At 36.2% G+C, this 20,762-nt stretch overlaps 1 protein-coding gene across 1 annotated transcript in view; it reads left to right on the top strand.

Moving 5' to 3' along the window:
• Positions 1-562: 562 nt before the first annotated feature.
• The window catches only part of LOC104401789 (LIM zinc-binding domain-containing Nebulette), a gene marked incomplete at both ends in the record, with an annotated part of 110,177 nt that continues 89,977 nt past the window's right edge, over positions 563-20,762 (top strand). The window contains one exon of the mRNA XM_010009481.1: positions 563-657. Within this exon, the coding sequence (XP_010007783.1) occupies positions 563-657 (95 nt within the window). The remainder of the gene's footprint in view (positions 658-20,762) is intronic.

Genomic DNA, 20,762 nt, shown 5'->3' with positions numbered 1-20,762 from the left:
TCAGTTCTTTAGTCTTCAATACTGTAATAAATCCCCGGTGAAGCCGGGTATCGCCGAGTGCCGTGAATAACAGCGATGAACGAGGCTGTGACAGATGCGCCAAATTAACGTCCCTGGAAAGGCAAGGCGGTAGGAGCTACCGGAGGAGAATACCGTATTGTGTGCTAAATTTAGTGTCTGTTCAGCGTACCAAGAAACCAGATGTCACATTAGTTAGTGATTTTATTTGCATAGTGTTGCGTTCTTAGCAAGCGGTGTCGTTTTTTGCTTTAACGAGGCAAAATGTCAAACTCCTGCTTGAGTTGCCTTTAAAATAATCCTGGCAAGGTCAGTGCATACAGGTCCGTAACAGGTCCACCTTAGCAGAGATTTTACATTTCTGAGGGTGTTTCAGAAGTGCGTTTGCTTTGCTGTGAAAGTAATTATTTTGAGTTAGTTTACAAATATGTGTAATGTATGGCCAAAATATTGACGTGTAGTTGTGTTTCTACGTTTACTGTACCCTAACATAGCTTTCAAAACATTAGAATCGTAAGTAATTCTACTTTATGTTTCTTTACAGTACTGGCACAAAGGATGTTTCCACTGTGAAGTTTGCAAAATGGCTCTGAACATGAATAACTACAAAGGATATGAAAAGAAACCTTATTGCAATGCGTAAGTATTGTAAATATCAAGTCTTGCAGAAATGCACATGAAAAGAAAACCTGGCCATGGTTATTGTCAAATAGGTATTGCCACACTGTAAAAGCTTAATCTAGAGATGCAGCACTGCAGTCCAGAGCAGTCTAGTATCTTTTCAGGTTGCGTATTGAACTTGCATTGAAGTGATAGAAGATGAAAATATTTGATTATGATGTGTTTAAGCAGTGTTTTAATATTAAATCTCAGAATACAGGAACTTGCCTTCCAGAAAGTGTCGTATTTGGTGCTGACTTCTGTTACATTCTTTATTGGTCTTCTGGGTTACAGTTGTCCATTATGCAGCAGCTCTCTGTTCAGGGTTATGGACCTGATCAGCATTTTGTAATAGGAAAACAAAGTGCTTCTCGTTTGTGTAGTTTACCAGAGACAATATCCTGTTAGAGATCATGACAACCTATTTTTGAAACTTACATTGTTCACATATCTCGGATTACTGAACTAGATATTTACAAAATCCCTGCTTCTAGTGCTTCATGCTATTTTGTATTTTGCTGTTCTCTTAGATTTTATAAAGAAAATAGATCAATTTTGTTTGTAGAGTGTGAACATGCTGTGTTCCACTTTTAGATTTTTTTTTTTTTTTTTTTTTTTTTTTGGTGTGTATTTTGAAGAGTGCTTTGATGCTTGGCTTGCAAATAGTGCAGAAGAACATTTTGGTACATGTAGAAAAAAGGTGCTTACTGTTCTTTGTACCATGCTTCTATGATTAGCTAAGTGCATTTCAGTATGTTTTAATCTTTAGAAAGTTAGATGCTTTGTTAGAAGGGTACCTCAAAAGGATTTGGAATTGAATTTGATGTTACATGTTACTAATATGTTGTTGTGTTGTTACTATTCTCACCTTTATGTACTTAAAACATTTTTTTTAAGGGACAGAATTTTGAAACAATAGGCGCATTGTGTTTTTTTTGAGAAATACTCTCCTATACTCATCTTAAAATACGTGTTTCATGTTGAGTTAGATAGTCTATGGCTGGTTGTCACAGATAGTTCAACAGCAGATGCTCATTTCTTCCAGGCTAAAATCAAAGCCAGATAGTTCCTATCTGTATAAAATATGAGTTTCATAATTAAAACTGCTGTGCTGCCAAAACTTGGAACACCTGTTTCAGTTTGCACAGTTGTAGTTAGATTGCTTTAAGAACATATGGAGTTACGCACGTACATTTCTAGCTTTCCTTGCAGTGCTCTAGAGTGTATGGGGGTGACGTTAAACCTCTTGTAATAAACTGTGGTCGGTTTCTAGTCCTAAGTGCTGTAGAGAAAGCTCTGCAGGAAGGGAGATTCAAGCTTCAACAGGTGCTATGTTGCAAGTTGAGACTAATCTAGAGGTTCCTGGCCCTAGATGGGACTCTGCTGGTGGTGCTATTTGAGTTGAAGTATAAGTATGGGCTTACATCCTTTACAGTGATTAAAACTCTGATAATGCTTTGGTGCCTCTTACCTAAATTTTCGTGGTTAAATTTCAGTGACGATACTTTGGTTGTTTGATCTTTCCTGATCTACCTGATCAGATACTTACTTGTACTTAGTAACATTGTTTGTTTACAAGGTATCCTCTGTGCAATACATCTGTGTTTCCATGCTCTGCATATTCAGCTTCTGTTGTAGGAGAGTTTTTCATCTATGTATTTATGCTATGCTGTGTGTCTTTCTAGTTACAGATGAGAGGGAATAAGGATGATGGATATGTTATATACCATTAAGGTGCTATTCTTCCTGGTAGTTGCTTTAATGATCTTTGTTATAGTGATGCTTGAAAGAAATAATCTCTATTTTTGAGAAGTCCCTCAAATCTGGTAAATGAATCGGGAAGAAACAATGAAAATCCATGGAAAAATTAGTTTCTGCTACTAGAGAAGAGGCAGAACATAATGTATAGTATCAATAATGTGTATTTTGTTCTTAAGTTTCAGTAAACTTAAGGGGTTTTGTTTGTTTTGTTACTTTTTTTTTTTTAGAAATTTTAATCAAATACTCTGATTTCACATGTTCTATGGAATCACAAAGGGAAGAACAAGGTGTGCTTTGTGGTTTCAACAAACTTTAATATCCTCCAAAGGAGGGATAAGATGTTTATGTTTTGCAAATACAATTGATTTAAATGACGATATTTTGACACAGTACTCTTACATCTCAAAGGTTACTTATTTGCAAAGCGTATGTCACTATAGTATTTCAAGTTATGATATGTCTTATCCAGTGTTCATTAGTAAGAGACAAATCCATCTTTATGTGAAATACTGCTTGATCACAAAATCTGTGAAGAAAAGAGTGCAGATTTACTCATACAAACACCTACAAGTGCTTGAAGAGAGCAATTACTGTTAGACTGGTTATTGAGGCCATCCATCAGTGAGAGTGTAATTTCTAGATAAAAGTGAAGTAAGCACTAATTTGGATGGGAGACCAACACCATGAAGTAGTTTAGTAGGTTTGGAAGTTAGCTTTTTGTAAGGACAGGTCAAAGAGCATGTATCTTCAATAATTTCTGCATCTGTTTCTTAGTTCACAGGTTTGTTCATGTGCTTGACTATATTTTGACTTTTGAACTTAAAATATTGCACTTTTTTTGAGGTGCTAAATTAATAATTCTTGCTGCAGTACTGGCAAAGATCAGAAGTTACTTTAAGTGTAAAATATAATTGTGTTTCTGTTAGTATAAGAAAAAGATACTGATTTGTGAATGTTCAAACTATACTTCTGGTGGAGGAGAGTCAAGTCAGATGGATTAATAGGAAATAGTGAACTAAGAAGGAATATATTGTGAAATACTTTAATTCAGTGACCATTAGAAAAGGGCAGAAATATTTGTAAGTGCAGGATTCTGCTTTTTTTTTAAGGGCAAATTTTTTTGTTGGGCAGCTGCTTTTATTTCCAGCAAAATGGTTGCAGGTGTTCCTTGCGATAAGGATACACCGACAGCAAAAGTAATGGCTGGGCTACTGACATAGTAGAACTGGTACAGGTCAAGAAGCTGAGTTGCCTAGTATTGCACTTGTCATACTGTTTTTGTGAGTTGGAGACTTATGAAAGATTTTGCAGTCGGGTTAAATGGAAGACTTTGTCTACATATGCCTGCGTATAATATGGCTTTGAAAAGAATTATATTTGTCTCACTGAGTTTCCATGAAGTTCCTTGATCTGGCTCCTTTAATCCTTTCAATTCTCTTACTTGCAGAGAAAAGATTATATAACTTTGTTCCCTCTCTCTTTTTTATTATTTGCATAATTTGTGACATATTTGAGTTAGGATAGTTTATCTCTGCTTGTTTGTGTAGTGCTTAGAATATTGTACTTTTATCGCAGCTGGGACCTCTAAGTAGTACAGTGCTCTGACTTACGGTGTTGTGTTTCTTGCTTTAATTGCATTCGTGTTTCATCTAAAGGCCTCATACACAACATTGTGAAGCTTGTAGATGCTTAGCACATGGACACTGCTAGATTTGCCTGAACAACTTAATTTTGTCTTTTTATTTGCTGTCTGAATTTAGATATGCCACATTGACAGAGAGCTGCCTGATTTGTGAAATAATGTTGATGAGACTAGGGGCTCAGAGTTGTAGTTGGGTTTTGCAGTTCAGCCAGGTGCTCTGCATTGCTTGAATCAGGTGAAGGAGCCATTCTTTGTCTCTCTGAATGTGTATGTAGTTAGTAAATACACGTTAAGACAATTAAAATGACTTGGGTAGTCCGAAGATTTGTTAAATCAAGGTGGCTTTAATGCAAAACCCCCTGTTCCACTTTAATATCTGCAGATAGAGATTGTTTAATATAAAGGGAAATTATGAGAAGAAAAGTTGTTATTTGCAAACTCAGAGCTGATTCTTCCCAGCTGCAAATTACCAAGATGATGCAAGGAAATGAATGGCATTTTGGCAACTAACCATCTGTGTACTAGTTCTCAAGCTTGTTAAATGATTGAATCATTTAGGATGATTAGATGGTAACTTATGAATGGTAACTTATTCTTACAAATATTCATACAAATACTTTTTTGACAGATTCACTAGACCAAAACATAAGACTACTTTTTATGCAAAACGTAGAAGCTGAAATACGTGTTTTCGGATTTTTCTCTCTGCATTAGCTATACCTGTTGATGCAGACTTCCTGCATGTGTGAACATATCTGGCAGAGATGTATCTTTTAATTTCAGCAAAACCTAAATGCTTAAGCTTCTGCAGACCTGACATACCCTCTTACAAAAAGCAAACAACCTCACTGTTGGGATAAATTCTTCTGAGATACTTAGTATCTAAAATTTTGGTAATCGCCTGCACACAGGAAGGCTTCATTCAAGTTTTTATTTATGACAGTCACCATATGGAATGATTACGTAACTTTAAAAATGAAATCTACTGTCATCCTAGCGTGAATTATGGACATGAAGAAAAACTCATCATCACTTTGTTTTTCTTAGATTTAATTTCTTTTTAACTCATGTCAGTAGGAAATAGATATGGAAATACATTTGAAATATGTTGTTCGAGGAATTATACTACACTTCTAATCTGCAATTGCAGTCATACTTTACAGATACTATAGGGAAGGGATGAAAAATGTCAAAGTTATTTTATATATAGCTTGGAAATGGTAAGAACAACTTTCTAGACATTCAGATGGGCTGGACAGTGGAAGCAGTTTCTTGTAATCAGTGGATGTATGTGGCCGTTACATGGAATCCATTGTCCTCAAATGTGAACTTATGTATAGGAGTTTGGTTTTAGCTGTGAAACATGAGTGGTTTTTTTTCTACTAGTCACAAAACTTTTAGAAGGTGACTAGGAGTGTGATGATTCTAGTCTTAATAAAAATAACTAGCATCATCTTATTTTTCAGTATTGATTTCAACAAGTGATTATTTTTCAGTTTCAATATGGTAGGAAGAAAGAAAATGAGAAGGTAAGGAGCAGCAACAATAATCGTTCTGAAATATGATGGAGCCACTTGTAAGAGTTGCAGTAAAGAGGGTGCACAGAGTTAACAGGTTCTTTTCTAATTCTCCATTTTCAATTGTTACTGAATAAAAACTTGTTTAGTGTAAAAGGATAGCAACCAGTTTGAGTTGAGGAGGAAGACTGTTTTATGGCATAGTTAACCTTATGCCAGTGTGTTTCCTCCTTGTTTTGGGCTTTTCAGCTGTTTCTGATCATTAGATTTGATCAAAAGTAAGCTATTATATACGTCATTCCAAAAGGGTCATTCTTATAAAAAAAACCAAAACAATCCAGAAACTCCTATGCAAACCTGCCTAGAAGGGAAGGATTTGCACTTTATCACTTTATTAACTTTGTGTATTGAAGACTTTCCTCTTAGGGTGTAATGTAAAATGAGTAATGCGAATAACAGAACCACTAGAAAAACAGTTAGTAAGGGTCTTCAGTCAGAGCCTAATACACCTGTGTCATTTAAGACCATTATTCCTTGTTCAGCATCCCATAAGTATGGATTCCAGTATTTGAAAACAGTTATGTCTCCCATCAGCAATCTTTTCTTTAAACAAAGCAGCTCTAGTTCTTTCCCTGTAGATCATATTTTTTGGTAATTCTTGTTTCTCTACCTTCTATTATCTCCAAAGGGTCTGTGTGTATATATATGTGTGTATTCTTTGAATTGCAGTGCCCAGTGGAGCATTATCAGAGCTGGTAGAACAGCAAGTGTGCCTGTGCAACTCATATGTAATTCTTCTTCTAAGTCCCAGTACAGTCTTTGCAATTTTTTTTTTCCTTCATTGCAGAACCCAAACTCCTGTTAAGTCATATTTAGATTGTTGTGGGCTATAGTTCTATCTTTCTTTGCACAACTGCAACCTCAGCAGTTGTTATTATCCATTATCTGAGCAGTTAATTGTTCTTGGCTGAGCACAGAATCTTCCACTTGGTTCTCATTGAACTAAATCTCCATTTTTCCCCAGGCTGTTTCTCCAATTTGTCAAGTTCATTTTATATTCTAATTTTGTTCTCTAATGTGCTTACAGCCTCCTCCTATCAACCCTCCCACCAGACAGCCTGTAAGCACATTGCCAATTTAATAAGCGTAATCTTCATTTTATCACCCAGGTGGCTAGCTGAAGGCCTGGAAGGATATTGGGAGCAGTATGTACCTCTGTAGTTTGATGCAGCCTTTCCTCCTGTATTGAGCAGTGATGAATGAGTGGAGTCCTTTATCTGGAATGCTAGATCGTGTCAAGTTCTGCACGAGCAAGAAAATAAAATGGTGAAAGAGCATAATTGGTATGGATATTTAAGCAAACTGTGCTTAAATATGAGGGACAGCTACAAGTAGAGGAAACATACATTCTCACTGCTTGCTGCTGTGGTATCTTACTTGGTTAATTGAGTATTAATTCCAGTAATGAAAAGGAAAGTAGGACAAGAAGCCAAGCCTGTTTGCTAGAACAATTGAAGTAGCTTCTAAAGCTAAATATATTTGAGTCTCTGAAAGGTGTTAGATGCATATCTTTAAACTCTTTGAAGAAGGCACATGAGAACACTTTGTCAGAGTTGCTGAATACTCTGCATGAGGCGGAAGATGGTTAGTTGCAAAGGAATTACTAAAGAATAAGCATCACTGACACTCAGATCTTGGGAAGAGTTGGGCCATGTTTTTGATTGCTGTGACTGTGTCTGAGTAATGGGATGCAGAAACATTTCTCTCAACATGTTCAGTTGGTCGTGTCCTGATTTCATGTTTGATCAAGACCTGCATATGACACCTTAGATGCATGCGCTGGTGGGTGTGCAGGGAGAGGACTCTGAGCTCCAACAGGTCCCTTGGTTTGCATTGCTGCAAGCTGTAGAGAGCACCATGGAGTGCTGCAGCCAGCCTACTTCCCTGCTGATGCAAGCGGAGTACAAAAACTGCCCTGAGGGAGATGAGTGGTTTTCTTTTTCTTTCTCAGAGCAGGTGAATTCTCAGACTGCATTTAGCCATACTGTTGTGTCTAGTACCCGATGAGACTATAGGGTCTGTGTTTGGAATTCACATGTTTTAATATTCTGCCTGTTGGTATAATTGCTCCAAAGGGATAATTACAATTTAATGTTACTTGGGATGTTGCTGGAGAAAATAAATTTAAAATATGAAAATGAGTATTATACATTTTCTTTTCATGCAAGACTGCACTAAAGATGACATTCAAAGCTATTTGCAAGAAGTACTTGTAGAAATCCTTGCTGTGTGGAATCCTGATCTGTTGCCAGTTTATGTCCTGGCTCAAGTAAATGCGTGTTTTTAATTTGATAGAATCATTGGTCATCGTGGGCTGCAGATGATTTTTCCAAGGAAGAACATATGTATCTTCTCGGCACGTGTAGTCATAGAATATGTTGATCATAATTTCTTAGGCAACTGTAGTTACTGAGACACAATTTCAGTAAATGGCATTTTCTTTGCTTGCTAGTATCTTAGCCACTGTTGATGCTCAACCTAATCTTGATTTTTCTTAATAGCTATTACTTTCTGTACTCATTCCTAAAGATTGATGTAGCTTGTTTCATTATATTTACTAAAATATTTAGGCAACAGAACAATAACAGTAGATGAAATTTTGTGATTCCAAATCATTTACTTATTTGTGTTGCATAGCTTGAGCTTCGGAAGCGGTAATAACCAGTTGTAGCAAGGCTGTGAAATCTTGATGGTATGTTTTGTTAACAGCTTTGTAAGTTAACTGTTTGAGGTTTGAAATGTTCTAAGCCATAGAATTTCCTATCATACTTGCTGAAGAACTGAAAAAAAGGAAGGTATTGTCACTTGGCTGAATTTTAACTTCTGTGTAGCTCTGGTAATGCTGTTTGTGGTCACAAGTAAACTGCTGTCCTGGTACACTTGGTATACTTTATGAAGCTTGAAGAAAAAGTGTATATTCCAATATTTCATGTCACTTTGAGTTTTCAGAGTTGGTGATGTCTATAGAGAATTACAACATACCAGTCAGCTCAGTGTCAAGAAGCTTTTTGATGTTTACATATAGTATCAATGGAAGCTTATCCAGACAATGTACAATCTTGGCTGAGTGGTCAGTTAACGTTATTTTCATAATTTTTACTTACAGAAACCTTGCTAAATTTAGAGGTTGTAGAAGTTACACTGAGAGCAGGGTTTGGCTGTGTGATGCTGAAGTTCCTTGAAAAGAAGGTAGGCAGGACTCACAAAGGGCAGGTTTGTTGAAGGAAGAGATGGGTGAATTACTTGTTGAATAAGTAGTCTGCCTGAATGTAAATCACACCAATGAGTTCATGCTGCCCCTAGTTAGGTCATCTCACACAGCAACTTTTTGGAGGAAAAAACCCCACAACAACCCAAACCCAAAACACCAACACCCAAAACTCCGTAGTTAAATCTCCTTGATTCACAGATCAGCTCATTTCTTCTTTCTGTGCCCCCCTCTGTCTTCTGAATGTTGGAGTTGATGTTGCTCCAGAGTTGGCCAAACTGTTTTCCTTTGATTTCTATTTGTGTTGTTGATGTAACCTTTATTTGTACTAGGAGGAAAATTCTGGATGATAAGCAGTGAAGAATTTTTAGTCTCTCATACTTCCTTCTTCACCTGTCTCTCTGGCTTCTCTCCTCCAAATCCTCCTGTTCTTGACTGCGGTGGAATTGTGTGGTGGTAGCTGATCCCGTAACATCTTAATATGAGGAAGGCACAAAAATGTGCAATCAGTGTAACATGTGGGAGAAGACTAAAGGGGCTTAGTTTTAAAAATGAAAAACTAGTTGTAGTTTGGCCGGTAATTATTTCACTATATATTGCAAAGACCTTTCTTGGAAGTGTATAATTACTCTTTAAAGATTTCTTAAAATGTAGAACTACATGGAAACTGTAAGTTTTCTCCTTGCTACACAGTTTCAAAAATTCACACTGGTGTCTTCCCCCCTCCTCAGGAAAGCAAATGTTTGGAGGTAGTGCATCATGTTCTATCTCTCTAAATGGCAACATTTTTCACACAGGTGTATTGATGTAATGCCAATCTCACAAATTTAAAGAGAATAATTTTGTACTGCATTTTAATTTAGTTATACCTCAGGTATTTATTATTTTCTCTATATATTTATTTATTTATTTAACTTGGCAACCTAAGTGGTTATCGCTGGTTTTGTGTTCTTTTGTCCCAGTTTTACTCTGGGAGAATTCAATACTTGTAATGCAATTCCTTCTGACATCAGGAAAGTATAAATAGAAATACTCAGGCGAAAAAGGATGCTGATTTCAGACTTAATTAAAACGCTAGTGGCTAAGTTTGTGGAAGGGAAAAGTGGTAAGAGGAAATAAATTGCCTAAATAAAAAAGCATGGAATGTTTCTGCTGGACAGTGCAGGGTGGCATACGTTCAGCACAGTAGGGTGTTCACATGTTACATACACAGCATTGGTTGTGTGCATCTGCAAATGCAAAAAGGAAGAAATTTGTAACTAGATTTGCCAGATCATACAAAAAGAAAAGGGGCCAATATGAGGATTTCTAGCAGCAGAAGTGCTCAGTAGGTGGTTGACCAGGAGATGATTACCACTGCTGGAACTGGCAGCATGCTTGATATGTTGCTATGAGGGAGGTTGCAGTCCATGATTTAAAGAACCTGCCTGAAAATTGTAGAAAAGCAATCATTCCTATATGACTCAAACTAAGTTTTTTTTGGAGCTACTGTTTGTGTTAGATACAGTGATGTTAGTGTCTTTGTTGATATTAGTATTTGATGGGTAGGAGACAAGTGATATTGATTGGGCGTGAATAAAGGGATGCCTGCTGGAAGACGCTTTGTTCAAAAAATAGTTGCTGAATGGCCCATCATGTAGGCATATATGATATAAATTTTGCTATAACAATGGAAGGTCTGAGAGTTTTATTTTAGAGTAGCTGATAGGAATTTGTCAGGCTATCAGAAAACAGAGATGAAGTTTGTTACAAGTTATTAGCATAACTTGTTGAAACACTGTGGCATTACTGCAGAATTGTTAGGAGGAATGGGGAAAGGGAAAACCAGGCTGGAGGAAAAAAATACCAGAAGATGTATTTTGAAGAACAATATTTTCTGAAATACGTGAAAGAAATTGACACCTCTAGTAAATGAGACTGAGATAAGTGTTATGGGAAACTAAGCAGTGATGATGTGTACTTATGCAAGGGAAAAAAAAAAAGCCTATGCCTGCATGCAGAGAAAGAAAGAATAAATGGAAAAAAGAAACAGTTAATTTATGAAAATGTTTGTTGAGCTTTTCAATTTAGCAACACCAAATTTCTGAAATGGTTGTGCTTTTGAGTCTTTGACGAGAAATAGGGTATTGTCATGGTGAGTGATGAGTATGCCATAAGCTTTTAGCTAGTTTTGATCTGAAGACCAAAAGGGAGATTAAACACAGTCATTCATAGCTTTCTCCATCCTGTCACTTCTGCTGTGCTGGAGACGTTGGCTCTGGCAGACCTGGTTTTGTGAGCAAATAGGCCCCTTTGCTGCTTCTTACATTTTGCTTTGTGCATCGGCAAAGCCGCAAGGCTGTTTGGTGTCAGTTCTCTCCAGCAGGTTTTTTACCTCTATTGCATGCCTCTGGTGTGACAGTAATTCAGCATCTGATGCACTGTGACCACTTCCCATGATGTGAGGGGGCAGGTATGTCTCCGTTGCATTTTCCATTTGCACTGTTTGTATGCAACTTGGGTCTGGTGTAAATGTTTCAGGGTCTCTTTTAATGTGTATCTTCAGTAAGGCTGCTACGGTAAGGCAGTACTTCACAACTAGGATAACAGATATTAGTACATGCAGTTAATAGTAACTGTACATCTTATACCAAAGAAATTGAACTGGACATTCAGTAACAGACTTATAATGGAATTTTGAAGTTGACACTTATAGTAGATTAACTATAGTTAATTAATTCATAATAACAATTTTCATAGAATCATAGAATAGTTTGGGTTGGAAGGGACCTTCAAAGGTCATCTAGTCCAGCCTCCCTGCAGTACCTTTTCTATTATTTTTTTTTTCAGTGGAACAATTTCTTTCTTACCAGGAGAGTTTTTTGCACAAGTCTCCCAGTTTCAACTCTTCCCCACCCCCACTCCCTCCCATGAGAATCTATACTTTAACTCTGTTGGTTTATAGTAGCAGAATGCTTAATTTAAGGGACAAAGTATTTAGATTTGTCAGTTGGACTTATTTTGCTTAGGTGTATTTTACCAGAGCACTCAAATATTATGTGTGTTGATTAAACATGTTAACTTTTATTATAGTTACATATTACATTTAGCATTATGATAACAATATTTACAAATAAGAACCTAAGAATATGGAAGCAGATAAAATGTATTATTTTCAAGAACTGTTTTTCCCCCTCGCATGTGAAGTTAAGAATGCTTTGTGTATTTGTGCAACTGGATGTGAGAAGCTCTGCTGCTCCCTGAGGTGTGGGAGGAAGTTTAAAGGAAGTTCGTAATAGTGATGGCCTTGTGGAGCACTTTAACATATGGACTTTATAGCTATTGCAGTCTCCAGTTTTTATTCTCTTTTTATTAGACATACGTTCTTTTAATTTTATTAGGGCTTTATTAACAATGGTGTTGTTTCTTTGTTACATAGGCTTCAATTAACATTTCTGGTCCGTTCCCAATTACTTTAATATATCAAATAGTTTGTTGGAAAGACTGTCAACAACAAATATGTTGACTATTATCCTGGAAAGCAGAGTCATGATCTTGAGCATGGTAAACTTCCAACAAGTTTGGAGTTAAAGTATTAAGGCTGTTCAAATGCTTGCAAAGACAGTGTTTCAATATATTTCAATCTGATTTTCTCCCAAACACAGGATCTAACTGATTTTGAACTGAATTCCTTACCTTCTGTGCTTTGTGTTTGCTGTATGATTGTTCTGGAAGGTTTTGTCTCAAGGTCTAAACCATATAGTGTATCTGCTGAAGTCTTTGGTCTTGCAATTAAGCTACAGAGTAAAACTTAGTCGTATAAACCAAGCAATATTTGGAACTTGATGTCTTCTGTGATCACATGCATGATTAATATATTGCTGGAATAGAGATACTGCTCTGACATATATACCTTGATATTTTTCGTATAGACTGTTAAAGTGAGGGAGATTTTAAATGTGACTCCTTAGCACTTTGTTGTTTTTCATAGTAAAATGACCTTTTATGGTTTTGTATGTTTTCCTTTGTAACATAACTGTAACTGTGAGCAAATTGAAATTAAGATAAAGAGGATTCCTCTACTTTTCCTCACAGCTGTTTGCACACCTACTTTTGTATGAACCTTTTTGTTTTTTAATTCTGGACTTGCAAAATTACACCTGTACGTGCTAAGCAAAAATATACTAATGATGTCATTTTCCCATCTTATTATAGTGAAAAAGTATACTGAGCTGTAAAATATATTATTATTTGAAAGATATTTATTCCAGAAAGAACTATATCATTTCAGTACATGTGTTGCTTGCAATTTTTATTTTAGGCAATTATGGTCAGTAAGGCAATTTAATAGTAAATCTTATTCTTCCAGATTTTTTTCTGTCCCAGTGTAACTTATGAGATTGCTTATGTTAATTTTCAAAAGTTCTTTTTCTAAAACAAAATAAGGGAAAAGAAGTAATTGCCACTTTCTTTAAAGAAATAAGTAGCATTGGTAGCTTTCATGGCACCATTTTCATATCTGCTATAAAGCAGTTATACTAAAAAGTCATTTGTTTTGGTCATATTAAATTAAGGATTAGATAGGCAAGAGCTGGGAAAACATCAGCATTCAGAGCTATACTAGTAGTCAAGTAACTGTCAATTTCCCCAAAGAAGTGATGGGATTATTTTTGAATAGGGGAGGCTTAATCACACCCATAGTATGTGGAAGATGCTGAATATGAAACCAATAATGTTAGAAATCTACATCTGAGTTGGAAAGATTTTTCTTATGACACAGTCTTCATGAAGGCTCTACTAAGTATGCTTTCATAAGCAATTCTGTCAATGCATAGGAATCAGTCTTAGCTGTGTTAGCCTTGCAGTATAGATGGGTGAAAAGCAGGAAATACTTGCTGTTCCCATTAAAAAATCAGACCTTAAAATAGGAATGCGCTGAATGCACAGAAGTAAAAGATCCTACAGAGTCAGAATATCATTTGTACCGTCATTTTTAAAGTGAAACACTTGAAGAGTGCTATAGTCAATTACTTAATTTGTTTGTGGATTGCCTATTATTGTCATAGTTGAATACCTTTTACCCAGGAGAAGTTTGTTATAATAAAGCTGATAGGCCAGTGTATTATAAAACAGTAACTGTCTTTCAAGGGGGGAACTGGAATATTTTGTGTCCTGGAACATTGTTTTGAGGACTGTCTGGGAAAAGTGAGGACAATTGTCTGAAACAACGTTGTACAGTCTTAATACCTTGTAGAATATTAAAGGTAAGATTGGAAGAATTCAATACTCAAAAATACCTTGTGAACTGTAGTATAGTACTGGTTTGGTTTTTTTTTCTTCAGGCACTGTTTTGAAGAGGATCTTTGAACAGTTAAGGGTGCTTTTTAGATGTGGTTGCAAATAGTTAACTTAGAACTGTTGCTAGCATCTCCTAAGCTTCTACGAAGACATGAAAATGGTAGATGGTGTAGCAGTAGATGGTGTCTCTGAAAAGTGGTTGAAAAAATTATTGAAGTAGGAGACTACATACTTTACATTCTGTTTTCTCAATGGAAGGAATTATGAAATAACAGCCTTTTGTACTTTCTTGAGTGTTCAATTTGTCACCCTTTTCCCAGCAGGAGAGACATGTTCTCAGTGGAGTATCTTGTTACGGTTTGATTTCATTCTCGCTGTAGGCAGAACAGATTTTATTGGCTTTACAAGAAGATGTACACATTAAGGATAGCGGAGAATGTCATTAATTTATATTTTGATTGACATAAAGTATTATGACTTGTAACCATTTCTGTAAGACAAGAAATATGTAAAGCAGTAGGGAGAGAAGTATTTATTGTGCTGTACCTCTGGCACAAAGCAGTGGTATATTACAGTGCACTCTGGGTGAAAGGAGTGGGGAGATACAGAAATGTGACATTCCAGGAAGGCTGGGATATGGACCAAATTGTCACCGCAGGAGGATTCAGAATGGAAGAGGCTCTGCCCATATTATATATTCTTTAAATGTTTAAAACAGTCAGAAGAACATAAAAACCATGAGTGAATAAAGCTGGCAAGTTTCCCCTCCTGCTCCATCCACACAGGTTGTTAAATGATTCTCTTTGCTGTGGTAGCTGAGAGCCTGCCAGGAGTGCATTAAGCATCGTGATTAATATCTGTCACATGTTTGTTCTCTCATCTTCTCCCCAGCAGGTGGTGTGTATATGCAGTGTGGTTTTTTCTTTTCTTTTTTTTTTTTTTTTTCCTTTTTTTTTTCTTGGAGGTTTAAGGAAAACAAGACTCTGTTAAGATGGGTATATGTGTAAAGGGAGACAATGTCGAAAGTGGAACCTGTGCTTGAAGCAGAAAGGGCTTGTGGTGGCTCCTGGAACTTGGAACAGATTTCCCCCTGGAAGGTTCTGCCTCCATTGCAGATGATTTCTGCTCTTGTTCTAGAGACTTATGAGCCAGAAGTAGTAAAGTCACAGTCTCCCTCCTTTAAATTTGGGTTACCTTTTGAAATATTTAGTCACATTCAGGATGAGGTCAGGTAGGTTGGACTTTGAAACTCTGTGGGAGGGCAGCACTGAAAGTGGCAGACAGGTTCCATGTGCTTATGAAAACCTCTTTTGTTTTCTGGTCTATGCTGTATGAACTGGAGTTTCCTCATGTTACTTGATAAGCCCGCTGAGTGTCCGAGTGCTGGAATGGTGGGGACATGCATGCCAAGTGTAGGCAGTTATTAGAAAGGTCCTTATACTTAAGTGTATTTACAACTGTAAAACCAGCTTTTTTATATTGTAAGTGCAGCAAAAAAAGACTATTACAGTATTATTCTTTCACACTATGTGTGTGATATTTTTTCTTAACTGTTTTAATAATAACTAATAATTCAGTATTTAAAATAGTATTGATGCTTGTATAGTTTGGATACCATTAAGTGGAAGAATGAAATGCATATAATGAATGACGAAACTCATTGAAAGAAGTTTCTAGTTATTTTATCTAAAAAATATATTGGGATTGTTAGACCTTTGCATTGTCCATTGTACAGTGGAAATGCCTTCAACTGATACACACAGATTTACAGTTTCTGTATATCTAAACTATTTCAACAACCATAAAACTAAACAGACCTTTTTGTTTTAATATGAACTTGTTCAACTCTCTTTGGCTATTAAATGTGAGGTTGTATTTGAGTATCGTTACCTTGGAATTTTAATCTGATTTACACAAGGTCTTGGTTACAGTTGCTTAGTAACATGCTGCGGAAACAGATTTGTTGATTTATGATAATATATCTACTATATCCTTATAATTAAAGATGTTGTAAGGAAAGCAACTACATCAAGTGAGTGTGTATTTAAAATGAATGTTTCTAATAACCTCTGTCTTCGCACAGTATCTTACAGCGAGTGCCTTTGTATAGGTTGATATTTTATGTAACTCAGCTGACATCTGTCTGACTCACACTGTTGTATGTGCTTTTGTGGTAGTTTTGGATAATGCTGATTTGCAATTTGCAAGTGAGACTCAGATCCTGAGGTTTAGCAACTTCCATGGGACTGTAATTCTGATATGGCGGTTATTTTGTAAGACTTCTGTTGATATCAGGAATGTATCAAGAACAGGCTGTAAGAGAGAGGGAGGTTCATGTTCATTTTTACATGGTGTTACACTTTCATTCCCAGGAGAGAAAAGTGTGTTAGAGATTAGCATCATAAGACTTGTAAAACATCTTTTTTTGACAGCTAAAGGAAGTATCTTGAGAAGTGTTGGCTGTTGCGTGTTGCATGTTTTCAAGTACTTGCAATTACTTTATTTTAAGGTTTCCTGAAATCTTTAAGGTCTTTCATTTCCTTGAAAACAGGGTTCAAGATTTCTGTTTACCTCCTTTGCAATATATTGCAGAAGACTTCAGCAGCTGAGAAATTTCCAACACTAGCATGCTTATTGTGTAAAATGTCTATGAAAGCAAAAATTAAGCAAGCACCTCTGAGACAGAGAGCTATTAAAATCCTGGAGCCTGCATCAAACACAGACCCAACCCCAGGAGAACAATGCAAACAAATTTAACAAATTTATAAATAAAACAAAATTAAACATGTGGTATGATGAGGCCTGAATTTAGTCTGCTGTTCTGTGTGTGTTTTAGAGCGTAAGAATCTTGTGTTCTTCGACTTAGAACACTGAAATAACTCTTAGGCCAGATACTTGGAAGTTTTGTGTAGGGCCAAACATGTTGCTGTTATATAATGAAATAATAATAGTTTTGCCTCTCTATCTGGTATATTTACCTCAGTTTCCTTGTGAAATTAAGTTATTTGTGTTCCTATTGGGCACAAAAGAAAAAATAATTTACAAAGACCATACAAATTGGTATGTCTAATTTCTTCTTCAGATTCTTTTTTTTTTTCCTATGTGTAATGCAAGAATGCAGAGGAAATAATTATTATTATAAAAGTACCATTCACATGATTCTGCTCAGTTAAATGTTTCACTTTTTGCTTTCAAACGCTTTTAATCTTTTATGGTTGTTCCACTATTGTTGTATCCCTTGACTGGAAAACTGTGGGTGGCATTCATCTCGCCTACCTTTGACATATCCCATGCTGATGTACGTAAGCTGAAATCATTGCTCTAGTCCTGTTTTTGTGGTTAGTAGAGAAATAAATGCTTTAAGATTTCAGTTCATCTGAGTCATTTTATGATAGGTGAAACAGACTATTCATCATTAGCTGTGTTAACTTAATTTTCAAGGACTGACTCAGATTCAGAGGTTTACCTTTCATGAAGTGGATCTTCTCTCGTGTTAGAGAGCTGTCCCCGAACAGCTCTCAGAACAAAGTATCTTAATTTTCTGGAGCTCCTACCAACTTGTGTTCCCAGTTCATTGGTATTTCATAGGTACCTGAGTAAGTTTGTAGGACAGGAAAGATTTCACTTGTTCCATTTTTAAGCTCATTTTTGAACTCTGCCTGTCACCTCACTGCACATTGAGCCCTAGGAGATTGTGTCCCTGCACCACTGCCTTCTTCAAATTCTTATGTTATTCAAACCTACATCGTTAATGTAAAAAAAAAACAAAAAACAAAAAACCAAAAAAGCAACTACAAAAATGTCTATCATTTTGTATCTCAAAATATTTATATCCCAGCTTAAGAAGAAAAATTGTCCTGCCCTTGGTGATTTCTTGTTTTGCATCTCCAGGCTGCACCTGGAGAACTGTGTCCAGTTTTGGTCCCCACAATTCAAGAAAGACATGGACAGACTCAAGGAGCTCCAAAGAAGGGCCACAGAGATGATCAAAGGGCAGAAGAAACTGTCCTGTGAGGAAAGACTGAAGACCTTAGGTCTTTTCTCCCTGGAGAAGAGGAGGCTCAAGGGGAACCCCATCACAATATAACAGTACTTAAAGGGCAACTACAAAGAGGAAGGAGACTTTCCCTTCACAAGGAGACATATGAAGAAGAAAAGGGGCAGTGGATACAAGTTGTATCAGGAGAACATTTATCTTGGCAAAAGAAAGAAATTTTTTACAGTAAGAACAGCTCCCCAGGCACGTGGTGGAGTCTCTATTGCTGCAGGTTTTCAGAAGTTAATTGGACACAGTGCTAGATAATCTCACCTAGGCTGTTTTTCCCATGGAATGTTGGACCAGATGATCTCTAGAGATCCACTCCAACCTGGGTTGTTCTATGATTGATCTGAAATTTATAGCAGTATTGTCTTGGGTCTAACAACCAAGGACAGGTGTGAATTCCTCAAGCATAGCTATGAGGAAAACTAGGTGACTTCAAACATAATTTATTTTGTATTGATGAGTTAATGGAGGTTTAATTTGTTATGAGCCCTGTTAAAACTGACAATGCAGGACTCGTTCAGCTGAGATATTTTTGAATTTTGAGTTGCATATTGGATTGACATTTAAAAAATATGTCATATCTCTTAAAAAAAAATCTGTTTTGCAGCCAATTAAAAATATTACAAAAAGTCTGAATTTAGTAATTTAAAATTTAGTGAATTAAAATTGCCTTTTTAAAATATTAATGGAAAACTTAGAGTAACTCAGCAATAAGCATCTCTGTTATTCTAAAAAAAAATAAATTTCTATATACACAGGATTTGATGGGTCTCTGAGACTATGTGCAGAGAACAAGGAGATAAAAGCATTGATGACATCCAGAAATATGCAATTACACTGTATGGTGGGATCTCCAGTGAGCAGCGACCTTTTTCTTCGAAGACACAGGATCTCAGTCACTTGGGGTAATCTTGCAGCCAGACAACAGAGAAAGGCTATACTCTTCTAGTGTCAGATATGATGGACATCTGATTTAGTTTTTCTTTTTCTCACAGCTTACTTTTGCCCTTTCAGAATCAGTTGATTAATTTGTGTTCACTGTATGGAAACCCTTTCTATGGTGTTTCGTTAAAAAACCCCAAACAAGAATTAATTTGCTAAATCCAAGTCAGCAATTTATCTCCTCTCTCCAAACTCTCTATTTGTTTTATAATCTCCTGTGTATTTTGTCTTTTATTAAATCTTTATTTACGTATAAAGGAAGACACATAGAAATTTTTGGGCAGATCTATGCTCATGATAGTGTATACCTAGTAAATCATAAATTTATATAATAAAGATCTGTCCTTGACTTTTTTGGATAGGAACTGGAAAAACCCAGATACTATTAAAATATATTTTTCCTGTTAATTTAAAAGTTCAAGGAAACATTCTGTATATGTTGGTGATAATTTTGTAGCAAACGAAAGCAGTATTTTCGGAATACTCTGCTGGTTAGTCATGAGATTTTTTTTTTTATTTACCAGGCTCTATGGAGGTGGTAGTTGGTATTAACCATGCTTTTTAGTTAGCCCCGCAACACCAGCGTATTCCTTTGACCGTATGTCTTATAGTGCAAAACTGTGGCCCTAGCCTTCTTACAGTGGCTGGATTTACCTTACAAAGAAAAGGGAAACCATATGGTGACATGAAGGCCAGAATTCTCCTTTTTATTTATTTATTTACTTATTTATTTTTTTAATCCAGTGGACTTTGTCCACAGCAAAGCGTTGTGCTGCCTTTCATACCATAAAATCACTCCGATGGTAATGCAGTTTCTATCAAGCAAGTGCCGGCCTTATTCTGCTTTTTGAAGTGTTTGCTTTCCAGTTGTGTTGTAACTTGGAGGGTGCTTTCTGCTATTGCTTTTAGGCATTCAGCTGGGTCTGCTAGGTGACACTCCCTTACAACTTTGAAAAAGAAGAATTAAATAGCTATTATCTATGTGATATTGTTTCCCCCTACCCCCCATTTGATTAAGAGGTAAACAATGTCTGTTTTGAGGTAGAAAAAAACTTTATTAATATTTTAGAAATGCAACTCCATATGAAGGTCCTCCTGCATTCTCTTTAGATTTCTCCCTACATCTGTACAACTCATGAATAAAGTATCATACTAAGCAGGAAACACTATTACAAAATGTTCCTTTTGTTTCAGTTTGGCAGTTGATGTCAATGAACTGTCCAACATGGATCCAGGTGTATCAAAGAAGTTAACAGTTGGCCTATGTATGGCTATTGTCTGTGACTATTTCTGCTGTAACTCACTGAGTGATTAACAGACTTCTGAAAAAACCTTGATACTGGACAGTACAGTGACCTGTAATCTCTCACAGTGAGAGAAACCACGAAAGTGTTTTCTTTGTTTGAAACAAGATAAAATTAATTATTGAAAAACCTTGTTTCTTAAGACTTCAGTACTTAAACTGTTACATCATCAGATATTTTAACTAATGGGAAAAAACTCCATATGATTTATCAGGGACCCTTTCCCTGCTTCTTTACTTGAGGAGTTAGATTTTCCATAAAATAGACATTTAATGTTAAATTTCTAGCCTAGTTATAAATGTACCCATAATCTCATAAATATTCTAAC

The sequence above is a fragment of the Nestor notabilis genome, unplaced genomic scaffold, assembly GCF_000696875.1.
Source record: "Nestor notabilis isolate BGI_N333 unplaced genomic scaffold, ASM69687v1 scaffold11272, whole genome shotgun sequence".
NCBI lineage: Eukaryota > Metazoa > Chordata > Aves > Psittaciformes > Psittacidae > Nestor > Nestor notabilis.
The sequence above is the reverse complement of the archived record's forward strand: the minus strand, read 5'-3'. Positions and strand labels throughout refer to the sequence as shown.